The sequence below is a fragment of the Acanthochromis polyacanthus genome, chromosome 20 (genome assembly GCF_021347895.1).
Source record: "Acanthochromis polyacanthus isolate Apoly-LR-REF ecotype Palm Island chromosome 20, KAUST_Apoly_ChrSc, whole genome shotgun sequence".
Lineage (NCBI taxonomy): Eukaryota > Metazoa > Chordata > Actinopteri > Pomacentridae > Acanthochromis > Acanthochromis polyacanthus.
In genome coordinates, this window is record NC_067132.1 from 16,978,082 (window position 1) to 16,993,254 (window position 15,173).

The 15,173-nt window shown below is 41.3% G+C and overlaps 1 protein-coding gene across 3 annotated transcripts in view; it reads right to left on the reverse strand.

Moving 5' to 3' along the window:
- The window catches only part of sema5a (sema domain, seven thrombospondin repeats (type 1 and type 1-like), transmembrane domain (TM) and short cytoplasmic domain, (semaphorin) 5A), a 131,171-nt gene that overhangs the window by 80,275 nt on the left and 35,723 nt on the right, over positions 1 to 15,173 (reverse strand). For all 3 annotated transcript variants that reach the window (XR_007938384.1, XR_007938385.1, XM_051940360.1), the window contains exons 3-4: positions 5,531 to 5,630; positions 2,494 to 2,539 (exon numbers count right to left, since the gene is read on the reverse strand). Coding sequence is in view for 1 of the 3 variants with exons in the window: in XM_051940360.1 (XP_051796320.1) it covers positions 2,494 to 2,539; positions 5,531 to 5,630 (146 nt within the window). In the remaining 2 variants the exon portion in view is untranslated. The remainder of the gene's footprint in view (positions 1 to 2,493; positions 2,540 to 5,530; positions 5,631 to 15,173) is intronic.

Below are 15,173 nucleotides of genomic sequence, written 5' to 3' on the forward strand. Positions count from 1 at the left end.
GATGGCTAGACATTAACTCTTTTAACCAAAGTGTTAAAGGTTTCTCTCCAGCTTCTGATATTGTAGGCATTGTCTGTATTCTTTTATTACTCTCAAGCAAGCGGGGTTTTTACAGAAGAGATTATAGTTGTGGGGGCTCAGGCTTGATAAGTCCTCCTTGTCTCAACTCAATATGTGCGATAGACCAGCAGTGTTTAGCTAGAAGCTTAAGTGTCAATACTCATGACACAACAGTAGGACCAGCAGGTATTCAAAGTTAATTTTCTGCCTCACAAAATGCTAAAAAAACGAACTCATCACCCTGCAACCAAGGACAGAAAAAGCGTAGAACCTTTACTTCCTGCACCAGAGGACCTTGGTGGCATTTTCCTTCATTTTTTTTTCTAGAAATGTTTCATGCATGTACATACAAGATGAGATCAGTCATCGATCATGTCGTAATTACACCCAATTCTTTAGCGCGTTATAGGCTGTTTGTACTACAGTGGCTCTAAGCCTTGTGCTCTGTCAAAACATACACAGCCTCCTTCTTAGGGCTGCCAGCCATGCAAGAACAGATCACTGCCATTAGGCATTATCTGACAGGACTGATACATGGGGATGGGGTGAAATCACAAAGACAAGCGTAGGTGTAGCTTTTGGCCTGATTACCTTCTGCGGGAAAAGAAAAAAAAGAAGCTCATGCAACTCTTTTGGAAATCGGCGCAACCAAATAAAACGCACTGAATTACAAACAACTGCTCAAACTTTCTTTGTTGGCTCTGTCAGCACGATATTCCCTTGTAAATCTATTTGATCAATCGGCAGTGCATGTAATGTGAGCAGAGCAAGAGCGCCAAAGGGGAAATTCTTTCAAGTCTTTCGTATTGAACAACAATGAAAATGAGAAATATATGTAAACCATGCCACAGAGGCAACCAAATCTCAGTGCAATGAATCTCCTGTCTTCTTCTAGGATGAAATAGAAGGATGAAGAAGAAGGCTGGTGAATGGAAGAATACCACTCATGCTCCTGAAACTTCAGCAGTTGAAGTAAGACGTCTCCTTGACTCTACAGACTCGGTGCAGTTTAATGCAAAGCAGGGACGAGTGCATAGGTCAGCCTAAATTGGCCCGAGGTCTGGGCAGGGATTACCACATCCTATTCTCCCAACAGAAAGATATCTCGGAGTTGAGGAGTTGATTGGCTCAGCGGAATCTCCTCGCTGATTCTGTAGCACCAGCCGAGCGCGGGATGAAATAAAAAAAGGGAGGATGATTGGATAGCACAGAGCATCTTTAACAAGCATCTGTGTCCCAGTGAGCGCCCACAAAAGACCAGCTCTGCATGAATCCTCGGCTCTCTCCGTGGGGGGTTTCTCTGCTTTCTTCCCTCTGTCTGCTTGCTGTTTTGCTGCTCCCTGATTCTTTTGTGTTTGCCGCCCTCCATTCCTTCCTAGCCAACAGATTCAGTCTTGCTACTTATTTTGTCTGACCGTTTTTCTCATTTTCCCTTTCCCGTCAGATTTATGTCAACAGCGCTCCCTCCATCCTCCATTCGTATCTTCCTCCCAACCATTCTCACAGCCCTGTTTCCCTCTTTCTCCCTCCTCATCCTCCCCCCTGGATTTCCAGGGTGTAAATGGCAAACATCAAGAGCTGTCTAAGCATCAAAGGAGCCTTGCTGCTACCACCTAGAAATAAAGCCCTCAACATGTCAATATTTGTATTGTAACACAGTGGGTCACAAAATGGTTAGCTCCACAGGTGGGAATGTGGACTCACACAAGTGTGCAAAAACACAGAAAAGGGAGAGGATGCCAAATGATAACAGAGTGACAACATGTGGGAGAAGGAAGAATGAAAGATAGACTTTTAATAGAGAATTGCCACATCAAGTGTACCGCTATTTATGCATGTTTTGTGGAAATTTTACAACATGTCACCATAGCCAGATGGCAAAGCCCTCAAGCTCGTGCACTTCAGTTTCTGCCTTGCATTTCAGAACAGATAACTGTCTGTGTGGATTTTTTAATGCTGCTACCTTTTAAAAAAGAGCTGAAGATTTAAACCAAAACTGGAGCATCATTAAAAAAAATTGCAGAAGGTTTTAAACAGCCTCAAAAATGTGGAAAAGTATAGCTTTAGAGTGTATGTCACATGCAGTTTCAAATTGGATTCCAACCAAAGGGTATTAACACACAGACTAGACTTCATATCAACACTCCCTCTGTGTATCAACACACAGTGCCATCAACCAAACCCAATGGTACTCCACCGGTTGGGAAGTTGTTGTGACATGTGAAATGCTAAACCATTTTACTGTAACAGCTTTAAGTTATGGGAGCTGGCAGCGCTTTGCTACGTTCAGCGCGGTCTTTATTTGGAGGAAGGGCGACACTGTGCATCGCTGTGAGAGCCATATGAGGGTGAATACATATTCGCCCATAAAACTGGGTGAGGCAGACTGAGGGAGGAATCAAAAAGACAGAGCGAGAAGGAATTAGCACTCACCTGGATCAGTGTCAGGTCTTCTAGATTGAGCCTGAAGAGGTGATTTCTGTGAAGAGAAGAAAACATGGGAGTTTATAGAGACATTTTCTCAAAATTAAAAATATGTAAAGATGTTACAGAATATTTTTTTCTCCAAAGCTCTGCAATGTGATTGTCTACAGTGGGTTCAACCTCTAGTCCTTTCATGCTTAGCTGCCTCATCAGTAGGGAAACCAGTATGCTACATCACCTCCAAAAAGGAAGGGTACTGACTTAAACTGCTTAAATAGCAAGTTGGAGGGTGAAAATGATTCAAAGGACAATGAAATATAGGAGTTTGCTATTGATTTCACTATGTACTACTTTATCTGTTGGACTTTATTTTATTCCAGGCATTTCCCACCACTGTAAGTAGACAGTTTGAATGGGGACTTATATGTGTTAGCAGCTACTATGTATAGCCTCGAGCTGCTACAACCTCGAGCACAGATGAAAAGCAGCCTAAAGTTGTGTGATAACCTCACTTTCTAACTGTCTAACTTCACACCTTCAGATTTTTCTTTCATTTTAACAACTTGTATTGTCATGCCCACCTCAAGTTATGTTGCAATTCACTGAACTTCTCTTTCATGAGTGTAGCCGTACTCCACAAAAACTGCAAATAGATTGTTGTGTAAAATAGACAGAGCTGCCCTTTAGAGCGGCTCCATCTGAAGCTTCTTAAATTCTTCCCACTTAAAAGTTAAAATGACTCTTTTCACTGGGTGCATGAGGAGTTGTAAGAGTGCAGTCAGGATACTGAAAAGAACTGAGTTCAATAGATAGCTGGATTCAACCGCTGCAGCAAATTATGGACCTCTAGGTTTCTCCAACCCATAATTAGGATGCCAAAAAAGACTAGATAAAGCATGGGTAAAAGGTTTTATGCTCCTGTTTCCCAGAGGTTTGTGTGCATGAGGAACAGTAAGAGAGAGAGAGAGAGAGAAGAAGAAGAGAGTAAAGGACAATCGAAGCCTGGCGGTAAAAATCTTCGTCTAATAAGTGCCGACCTTGCCTTTGCCTGAAGCTTCTCAAATCTGCAAGGCACAAACAATTGGCATTTCCAAATTTTCAAGAAACATTAGGTTCTAATGAATGCCATCTCAGGAGGGATATTCTGTATTTTGACTAACAATGTCTCAGGCTGTCAGCTGAAGCCATTATGAACCATTACCAGAATGAGATCACATGAAACCTGACAATTAGGACTCAAACTATTATTCATTGCGATGTTTTTATTTTAACCCTCGGAGATGTCGACATTATCTGTGTTTTGTACTATGTGCCAGTCACAATCGAAGAGTATTGCTGGTATACGCAAACAAAAGAAAGTTTTGTTTTGGTAAATTCAGTGCAAAAATACTTTTAAGAGACGATCTGACCTGGAAGGCTTTTCTTTTTGCTTTGCTCAAAAACAGTTTAGCAGGCAGAGTTTGTGCAAAAGTGTGAAAAATAAGCCCTTATGCACCTTTCTTTCATGTCAGAAATCATTTTTGAAGAGCAGGCATTGTTTTTTTTATTTTTATAAATCTCATTTTAGAGTTAAAATCCCCAAGCATGCTCACACAAACACCTCCACACACATACACAGACATTTACGCGTTCGCAGAGATCTATCAATCTCTAGACGAGTGGCTATCAGCCAGGTTTCAGTGTGGCCACGGCCCCCTGTTTTACTGTATTGATATTTGCATCGATTCCTCTTTCCTTCCATTATCACTCATACTTCGAACCCAACCTGCAGCCATCCATCCAGCCATGTTGCTTTTCACAGTTAGACACTCAACAGCCATCGAGCTGGCACAGAGAATTGAACTAAATCTCTTATTTGATTTTTCTGAGTGCTGGGAGTACGTGTTGACAGAAGTGGCTAAATTGTCGCTAAAAATAAAACATGACCGGCAAACACAACATGAAATATAATATAATATAATATAATATAATATAATAACACAATGTTGTCATGTGTTTCATTCACAAGACCTTTATCCATCCACATACACTTTTCCTGATTAGCTTTTCCATCTACGTTCTTGGGTGCATTAGTAAATTCCCTGGGCTCGCTTTGTTTCTGTTTGTTTTGCCGCTCTCCTTCCTGATGGCTCTCCTGTTATCTCCTGTTCAGCTTGTTGTGATTGTTTCTTTATACTGACAACTAAAGCCATTAAGCAAAGTGCAGAGGAATCAGCCGGAGACTCTTGCACCATCAATGTACATATGTGGATTCACATATACCAAAAAAAAAAAGCTGTATAGCATTAAATGGATGTAGGTATTTTTAAATTTAGTGTCTTAGTCACAAATAATTACAAAGGAACGACAAAATGATGGTCACAGTCACAAAGAAGAAAAAAATTGCATGAAGCTTAAGTAGTGACGCCATGGGTGGTTGGTGTCATTTTTGAGCGGATTTGCAGACAAAAAAAAAAAAGGAACGACAAACAACCACACACCCACGCATGCACACACATTTCTTTCATTCGTTTCTTAAAGACCTAGCCCAACCATAACAACTACTTTCCTAAATTTATTTCAAACTAAACCTGACCTTATCCTAACCCTTAAACCAAGTCTTCACTCCTAATCTAATGATTCATATTATGGGGACTTGCTACTTGTCCCCAAAGGGGAGGTGAGTCCCTATGGTGTGACTGTATGAACAGATTTATGTCCCCGCACCATAACTAATACCAGTACGCACGCACACACACACACACACACACACACACACACACACACACACACACACACACACACACACACACACACACACACACACACACTTGGCTGAGCCTCACAAACACAGAGGACTTGGAAAGAATCTCCAAAGCCATTTTTCTTTGGCTTTTGAGGACATCCATTGAGAAACTGATCATTACTCATGCAATGCTCCAACAAACACTACAAAAAAAGAAGAATGAAAGACGGTGCAATAAAAGAAGAGACAACAAAAGAAAGGGACAAGAGGGAAGACAAAAGGAAGGGAAAAACAGAAAAAAGTAAGTTGGATATGGGTTACCTGGCACCGACGATCAGTTCGTTCTGCCCAGGGTCAAAGGTCAGCTGTGAGTAATCCACCGTGCCCTCGGCTTTGAACCTGAACATCCACGGCTCCATCTCTGCCAGTGACACCAGAGGAAACAAAATCAGTGAGCCAGTCACAGCGGAGTGTTTATGGCTGTAGATGACAGCTGTGCTGATAAATTATCTGAGTTCAAACACTGAGGTCCTTAAGGGCCAGATTTGTAATGAGGCTGCAAATCTTTCTGTTTCAGCTTTTTGTTGAGAATTTTTCTACAGTCAACTAAAAAACTGCAATTGTTACAGCTTCATTTCACAAATTTCCCAGATTTATATTGTTAAAAAAACCAAACTTGAAGTAAAGATCAGGCAAGAAAGCAATAGTGATGTAAACTATAGCAGATAAAAGAGAACTCATGTGAGCAAAGAGCATCTGAGTGAAGAAATTTAGGAAAACTGCAAACAGTAATGATGAAGGGAAACTAAGTACACTTGCAACAAATTATACTTAAATAAAATTATAGTTACGTATAAATTTGAGTTAACTGCATTAAACTAGAGTTTAGACTTTATGTGGCTGTTTTGCTGCGCAAGTATTTAATAACTTAGCTTCAGTTCTTGCTGAACTGAAAATGCTCAATTTAGGAATTATACATGCAGTGGAGTAATGCCCATTCTGGCTGAACGTACATAAAGAATCCATATGCTATTTCCACCACTGGGGACCAACATCATCCTTCAAGTGAAAAAAACAAACAAAAGAAACATGTACAGACCGTAAACTCCTCTTTGACAGCACTGGGTGATTTTGGGCTTTATAATTAAACCTGACTTGACTCATTTACAGCAATTGGCTTATTGAGGGATCTCTGAAAGGACAAATGTACTATTGCTTTGCATCAGATGCACTATTTATGTTTTGAAGGTGGCAGTTGGCACATTTGTAATTGCTGAATAAGTTCGGCACTTGGCATCTGCCATGAAACAAATATGGGCTTTTTTACTGAAGAAGTGAAGAGGAGGCTGAGTGAAGAACAAAAAGGCTTCGAGGTATTCTTTGTTGTTAGGGTCACGCTTACAAAAAAATTCTCTTTCCATGATTTGAAAGACTGACTGACACATTAGTGTTTCACATGCTTCTCATCTTAAATTCACCAACTGAAACCTGAAATGTGGATGTCTTCTGACTCAGTGGGAAATCCTTTGATTTCTATACACCATCAGAACTGCTGTTGATTGAGTGGCTACATGGAAATGTACACTCCACACGAACCAGGAAGATGGAAGAGATTTTAAGTTTTTTTGGAGACTGCCCTCGACTCCATGCTTTGGGGAATACATACAAACATAACAAGAGCGAGCGAGAGGGGGAGCGATATCCCAGACAGACACTGACATCTTATCCACAACATGCCTCTTCTCATGGCGCCCAAGCCATTAACCCCTGACCAATCGAATCAGGTGATGAGGACGGCCTGTCTGCTGTCTGGTTACCCGATCGGTTTAGTCAAGGGTGGTCAATCAGTCATTATGGTGACTTATGTCCTCTATCGCTCATCACTTGCTTGATGTGTAGCTATAATAACTTTTCCAAGTGTTACTGTATACACAGCTTGGATTACAGTTTAAGAAAGCATTACATTAGAAGCTGTATTTTCTCCAGATTGCTTGGAATTAGTGTATGTATAGATACCAGTAGGATGCCAGAGCTCAAGCATTGCAGAACTTTTAGCAGTGCTTGCTATAGTAATTCTAACGCATTCATCACTATATTTGTGAGCTATTTCTGGTAGAAAATTTTCAAAGGGACTTTTTTAATTTACCAGGGAGCTTTCCATCAGGGCCTGAACAGAGGGAGAGGACAGCTTGAATATCCTCCTCGAAACACATTATCTGCTTCTTCAGGCACACCTGTCAGACAGCGTTTCAAATGAAAGCATGCCCTCCCTTGACTGCATCAAAAGCAAGTACTTCGAGTGTTCGTGACAAACGTGGGATTTCTGAGTGGCTCAAAATGAAGACAAACAGAGCAAAAGAAACAGGAGCTTCCACGGAACATCTGCCACCTCCGGCTCACATTGTGGGACCAAACCCTCGCTCTCCTAACAAAACAATATCATCTGCTGAGAGCCTGTGCCACCGCATGCAAAGGCATTTTCCCTTGTTCTCTTTCAAGTCTCCAATGGGAGTACAAGAGAACTGCGAGAGCAAAAAAAAAAAAAAAACACGTCTCGCATCTTATTCCAAGTTTCACAACACTAATACATTTTCATTAGCTGCAGTGAAATAAATATGTGCGAGATCATGACCAGCTTCACCCCGAAGATTTCATTTTGCTTAATAGCTGCTGCTCTGCTTATTCTAGAGGGAGACACCAGTTTTGGATGTGCCAATCCTGTGACTCCACTGAGCTTGTTTTTTTTTTTTATGCCATCGAGAGGATCCCTGGCATACAAATGTAGCTGTGACACCCCCCCGAGGGAAGACGGCGCTTGACGAACCCAGCTTCTCCCCATAAATCTCCCTGACTCACCAGGGGAGGCTCGCTAACGGGGTGACGGAGTGTGCCTCTGAATGTGTGTGTGTGCGCAAGACCGAGAGGGAGCACATTTGTTGGAGTGTGCAAAAGGGGCAAAAGGTTCTAATTGAACACAACGGCACTCAAAGGATTTATGGCCTTTTGTGATGAGGCCAAGGAACCGTTCATAAACATTCATAACCAGGCCCTCCCAAGGCTGTGCAGCTAAATATACAGGGGTTCCCAAAGTCAAACTCCTGGCAGAATCCTGCTTTCATTTTACTGCTGGGATGCAAAATTGTGGCCCACTTGGAAGGATTTTTAAAAACAACGTCGCGGGATACTGAATTAGTGTCACCACAGAGACTAATTTGAACTGTGATCTAACTTGTGATATTTATTTGTTTTTGGATCAGTAGTAATAGCTAATTTTAGCGGCACCCACGGAGGTTTTTATGGTTCCGCACAGAGCCAACAAATCAACCTAATCGTAAACCCAGCGTAAAAGGAAACAGCAGGACAACCCCCCAGTTAATAAGAAAATCCCCCCGAAAAACAAATCCTGTATTCACTTTCTGGATTTCAACTGCGCCTTGCATGTTACATGGCTTCACATCAGCCACACTTTAAATGCATGTGATAATGTAATCACATTGTGGCCATGCTTGTACAGCAGATGACTGAATCAGGAGATTGGCTGCTCATGAGACGGAGGTGGGATCACACACACACAGACACACACAGATTGGGATGAAAATTCGGAACTCAGCCAGGGCTCCGAGCCAACACAAAACCAGCAAACACACACACATATATACGCACCCCACCCCCCTTTCTCGGTCCCAACTTATCCCCTTAACCCCTGTCTCCTGCCTCCTTAAAATAGAGCAGCCCATCACTCACATGCCGCTTGTTATTCCTCGCTCTGACACGGAGCAGTTGACACAAAGACAAAATGACAGGATATATAAATATTTACACACAGCATCAGAGGCCACGCCAGTCTCCGGTCTGCCAGCGCTCAAAGTTGCTGCTGCCGTACTGTACTGCCAGACCAGCAACAATGGCAACATGTGGAACCAATTCTGAAACATGAATGGCTTTCCTGTGAGTGGTGTAAATAGAGTGTGGCAGTGGGCGCTCACATAAACGAACAGCCAATTCGCTCTAAATGCAGCCCTGTGGTAATGGGCGGCAGTAAGAATGGCAACTATTTGTTCAAGTTGTTGTGAGGAAATGACTGGTCCTAGCGGTTGAAAAAGCAAACACCTGCCTAGTTGGAGGAAATCTAAAGGAAAAGGCAAGGTCGCTTAAGACCTTCACGCATGGCTCTGTACTTGAAGGCTCCTTCGTGTTATTTTGAGAAAAGAAAAACAAGGACAATTTACAGCTCAAAGGCCTACAACTCAAATTGCCGTTCCTGTGCTGTGGCCCCGGGGCAGAGAGTGAATCATGCAAAACAAACCACCGTGAAGCCACAAATAAGTGCGTGATAAAATATTTAAATCTGATGTGCATTTCGGAGCCGAGTCCTTTGCTTGTAAGGGTGCCAGAGAAGAGACACGCTTTTAACAAGATGACCAAATCTCCTCAGGCCGCTTGCAAAAAAAAATAGAATGAAGTTAAAACATGCATGGCAATGACATGTGGGATTTTTACTGCTCTGGGTAACTGAAAGACAAACAAATCCAAAAATACTATCCGTGCAGGCCCCAATTCATTCCACTGGCAGCCTGTCATCCATTAAAATATAACATGGCGAGAACGTAGCTTGACCTCGGACATTATTAGAGAGAAGTTAATGTTTTGGAATTTAACTTCCACAGACCTTGAAGAGCTTTAAATTTCAAACAATCGTCCCCAAATGACCAATTAAAACATCTCTGGTGCTACTTGTGGCCTGTTGCATTTATGAATGCTGTGAGGCCATTTGTTTATTTTCCTGCCTTCACTCCCATCTCTATAACGACGTGTTAGCTTTTTAGGGATGATAAAAGCTGAGCTCGGTCTGAGGCTGTAAAACAAGTCTGCCTGTTCCACTCCTCAGAGACATGGCCCTCAGCTTGGCCTGCGAAGGCATTGTTTACACCACAGTTTATAACCTTTAAAAGCCTTCAAGCCTACACCCAGGAACACTTGTTAAATACAACACTTTATTAATACAGCATATCTCAGGGGCTTTGAGCTACAATAACACTACAAAAGCTTGGTCAGAAGTCTTTTGCCAACACTCCAGGAATGAAGTCTTTCAACCCACCTCCTAAAACAATCCCACAAATCGCACATATTTACATTAGACCTCTGCTGAAGCTATATTCAGCCCTGTTTTCATGAAAGTTACCTTTTGGGTAAACATTTGGGGTGTTGTTGCTGAGCTTCACAGTGTACTTTCTTTCTGAAACCCTACATTTTTGAAACCGCCATACAAAGCAGAAAGTGGTCTTTAGACTATAGCATCCTCGCACCGCAGTAGCAGTTCTGTCAGCCAAGTGTTGTGCCAAGTCAGAAAACCACCATCCCCAGTGGGGTCAAACCCATGTGAGGCACGCCCTTCCAGAGTCAGGCCACAATCACACAGAGAGAAAGAAAGGCTGTCACTGGAACCCACTCAGACAAACCTTGACCTTGGCTTCTCGTGATGGGTCACAACCACTTTTTGGTATCATTTTAACTCCTTTTATACCGGAAGAACGGGATCTGAGGTGTTTCAGTGAACAGCTACAATTGCATGTCCATTTGCTTTTTTTTTTTTTTTTTTTACTTGTGAATACCATTCTGTTACCCCCTACCCTGAACTGCAAATTTGAATCTTTTTTCACTTCATACCAGAATAGATCAATCTATCTGACCCTGGTTAATCTATTTCTGATTTCTTTGAAGTTACTGTTCAATCTAAATGGTTGATGCTACAGGTACAGACCCGTACCCATAGCATCTGTACTAGAGGTACGGACCCGTTAAGGTCACTGAAGAGCTGGCGCCGGTTAACTACTATTTGCTGCACATTACAGGCAGTTTATATGAATGACTTTGACGGCGAACATTGTATAATTTAACCAAAAATACACCGTCTCCTCTCACACTTTAGACAATGTAGTTTTTACGCTTTTAGACGCTGTGTCTAAATTGTTTGAAGTCCAGTTCCTTGAATTAGTTTACCGCGTTCAGTGGTGGAAGCGGCTGACGAACTCCATTGCAAATGTTCCCATTTAATTTCGGACGCTAATTTACAAGATAAAATTAAGGATGTCGAAAATGAAAAACACTCATGAAAGGTGAGGAGCAGCTCTTTAATTCGGCATGAATTAAAAAAACCCACAAACTCGATTTACTGTGATATTGTGAGATTTGTTTGTGGTTATGTAACTTAGCCATTCAACAGAGTCCGCTAACATTAAAGTGACTGACGTGCAGTGTCTGTGTTGACAGACGCAGAAAATACATCAGGGTTTTGTTTAGGTTGTTAATATGAAATAGTTTGTCGCTACTTTTGAAGGTAAAAAAATACTTGTAGTTTGCTGGCTGTTAGTTCCGCCATTTGTTTTGTTTGCTGTTTGTGCTTTATTAGAACAGGGTCACATGAATAAAACGTTTTGCTATTTTTAATAGTAGTGCTGATTTCAACCCCCAAATCGCTGTCCGTGAAAAAGTCAGGTCAAATTCCACGAAGAGCAGATGACTGACATGACAGGCTCTGCACGCAGATTCACCTCGAATCACGGAAGTGCCTTCATCAGCGTAGCCGGCTCATTAATATTTATGTCCGTCGGATTACTAGCCAATCACGAAGCGCGTTCATCAGCCGGCTCATTAATATTTAAGGTAAGGGAAAGTGCCGTATCCGTAGGCCACAGGCTACGGGTACGGGTCCGTATCTGTAGACACTACCAATCTAAATTGTCAGAAAATTATGAGAAATTTACATTTAAGTGTTACAGGGTCCAACGTGATATCAAATTGCTTGATTTGGGCCATTAATATTCCAAAATCCTAAAATAACTAATTTTAAATCGCAACACAATAGAAAACAAAATAAGGGAAAAAATAAAGCCAAATATCCATTTGTGGTTCAAATGGATTTTCACATTTGAGAGGCTGTCCCTAGATAATGAATGACTTTCCTGCTGAATAAAGGATTTAAATGAATCAATAATGTACAAAGACTGTTGTTAGATAATCAATTCATTAGCTTTCCATTAAAAAAGATAGTTTGCTTCTTCTTGCCAAGATTAGAAGGTCAATACTACTGCTGTCTAGACTCCATGTAGCCACTGCCAGTTATCTTAGCCCTGCACCCAAATAATGCACGATATTTCATTTGCCTCAGTGCAAAACAATAAAGACAGCAATTTGTGGTTTTTAGACATTGAAGAAGGTGCAGATTTTGCTCCTTGTGGACAAAGCCAGGGTTGACGTTTGCCTGTTTCCCATCTATATTATAAGCTAAGCTAAACAGCTGCTTGCTGTGCCTTCATATTCAGACATCAACGGTCTTTTTAATTCTTGGGAAGATAAGATAAGTTAGACAAGACAAGACAAGGATCAGAAAGCAACCCTATATAAAATGGCAACAAATGCAGTGCAACAAATACTCCAAGTAATAAATAATACTGGCAAGATGAAACCAATTACTAGTGTTTTGCAAAATTTTAATCAACTGGACATTTAGGCAGTAGTTGCAAGACTCAAGCCAGATCTCTATATGTATGCTTGTGTACATCCAAAAGGATAATGTTTGCCTGAGTAGAGTGGGAGTGTTGGGTTTCTATGATCCACAGGGGTATATTTAATGTGTTTGTAGTCCTCCCAGCTTGGCTAAAGAGCAGTCATGGCAGCCTCACACTGCACATTCTCAACAACCAGGGATTACACTACATTACATGCAGCACAATGACTCACAAAAGAGAATGATAATAGGTTTAACGAGAGGTTTTGCCACCCTCACACACAGTTGCATGTGCACATGCGTGCCTATGCGTATATGTGTCTGCATATTCGGTAATGACTCATGGCTCTTTTTGTTTTTTTGCTTTTATTGCACAAAAGCGAAGGCTGTAATTTTGCAGCCTCTGAAAAAAAGCTTTGTGTACTTTACAACAATGAGATGCATTTGAAGCGCACACAAACTATCATTACGCCATGAAAGGAAAGTTATTAAAAAAAAACGAGCAGAAATATAACTGTTGGAGCAAAGATAAATGGACATCTTGATGAAACCAAGGGAATTAGCAGCTGCTCTGCAAAGGTGCTGATTCTTACATACAGCGAGACTGCAAGTAAACAAAGTACAATGATAAAACTTAAAGAGACAATTTGTGCTAAAGGGAAACTTTCTGTGTGTACTTGACAGCAAAGAAAAAGTCCACAGAACTTTAAAGCTTTACATCAAAGCTGATGAGTAGACTGGGAGTCAACAGCCTTTGAAAACATGTGTTTGAGCATTAATGCAGTTCCATTTTATGAAAAATAGTTCCACCCTTTTGCAGTTTGAACAGTTTGACTGCAGGTGTGTCGCACTGACTCCCAAAACACCACATCGTCTTTCTCACTCAAATAATTAAAGTGAGACAGAATGCCAGTCGCTGTGATTTGAATTCTCACTGAAACTCAGGACTCAGAATTTAGCAAAGGTTACTCTGCAGCACAATCTGGGGAGGTGTAGAAAGGCTCAGCTTCCTCTGACGCGCCACAATGGCAACCAAAAGTGAACCAGAAGCCAACCAATTGCCTTTATTTTGACTTTTGATTCCCTTGGTAAACACTAACACACCTCTGTTTTCTTTGCCAGTCAAGAAAATTGAGAGTAAAATGATCATTATGTTCAACAACAACATTTAACAAGGTACCAAAACTGGAACAATAGCAAGAATGCATGGAAAGATACTTGGACAGAGACTTGCAGACCCTGGAGGGGGCTGAAAGGTTTTGAAAGATCCCATTTCAAACGGAGGAAAGACAAGAGGGGAACGAGGTGAATCATGCTGGTTCTTAAAGCCAGAACTCAATCGCTCAGAAAATGAAGAAAAAAAACTCCAAAATATGCTATAGAATAATCACTTTTTGAAATTTTCTGTAGTATAAAGCAATCTATTGGTAGCTGTCTTTGTATTCATGGGTACATTGCAACTGCTTAACAGTTAAAACAGACACAAAACCACATTTAACTGCAAATGCTGTCCATTTATCTTGATGTTAAATGGCTACCGTCCTACAAAACACATTGTAAATATGTTTTCCTGGACACTACTTCATTGAGAAAATAGTAGTTCCAGTGAAAATTGTTCCCAATAAGGTCTATGGATTAGCCAAAGGAGACTTCTTAAATGCTGAATATGGGTTGCAGTGGAGGCTTAGATTTCAAGACCTGGATATAACCCAAAGCTGCGTGGGTGACTGGATACCACAAGAGGATAGCTAATAAGAGATAAAAAAAGATAATCCTTTATTGCTCCCACGCAGGGGAAATTTACATTGTTACAGCAGCAACATTGTTACACCAGCAATAAACATATGTATAATAACAATAATTATATGTACAATATGTACAAGGAGGAAAAAGAAAACGAAGAATGTGGGTAAACCAACTTCACACCTTTTACCATGCCTCATTCAGTATCAAATGATATCTATCCAGTGAAGCTTTAGAGTCTCTCTACATTAAGGAACCACTGCATCATCAGCACTGATCATTCAGACCAAAGACTTTTCTCGTTCTTTCCCTTTCTTCCGTACAGTAGGTTCTGTGTTGCTGAACCGTGTCTGAATGCTAACTGAAATGTCGACCCTCTTTATTAGCACTCCTATATTTCAACCAAAGCATTAAACCACTGGAGCTTAATGGGCCAATCTGGTACATTAGCGAACGCAAATGCATTGACCACAGCTGACCCACTGGCTGGTGTGTGGTCCTGCGCACACAGAAACGCACAAGGCAGGCAAGCATTACATTAGCTGGGCAGTTAGTCATCATCATTGCACTCAGTTGGCACAGAAGGAAGAGCGCCACCTCAGCTAACAATGAAGTGACAAAGACTGCGAAGAAAGGCGTGAGAGAGATAAAGGGCTGTAGTGGAGCATGCTTGTATCTGCGCTGGGCGAATAGGTTGAATATGAGTCGTTGCAT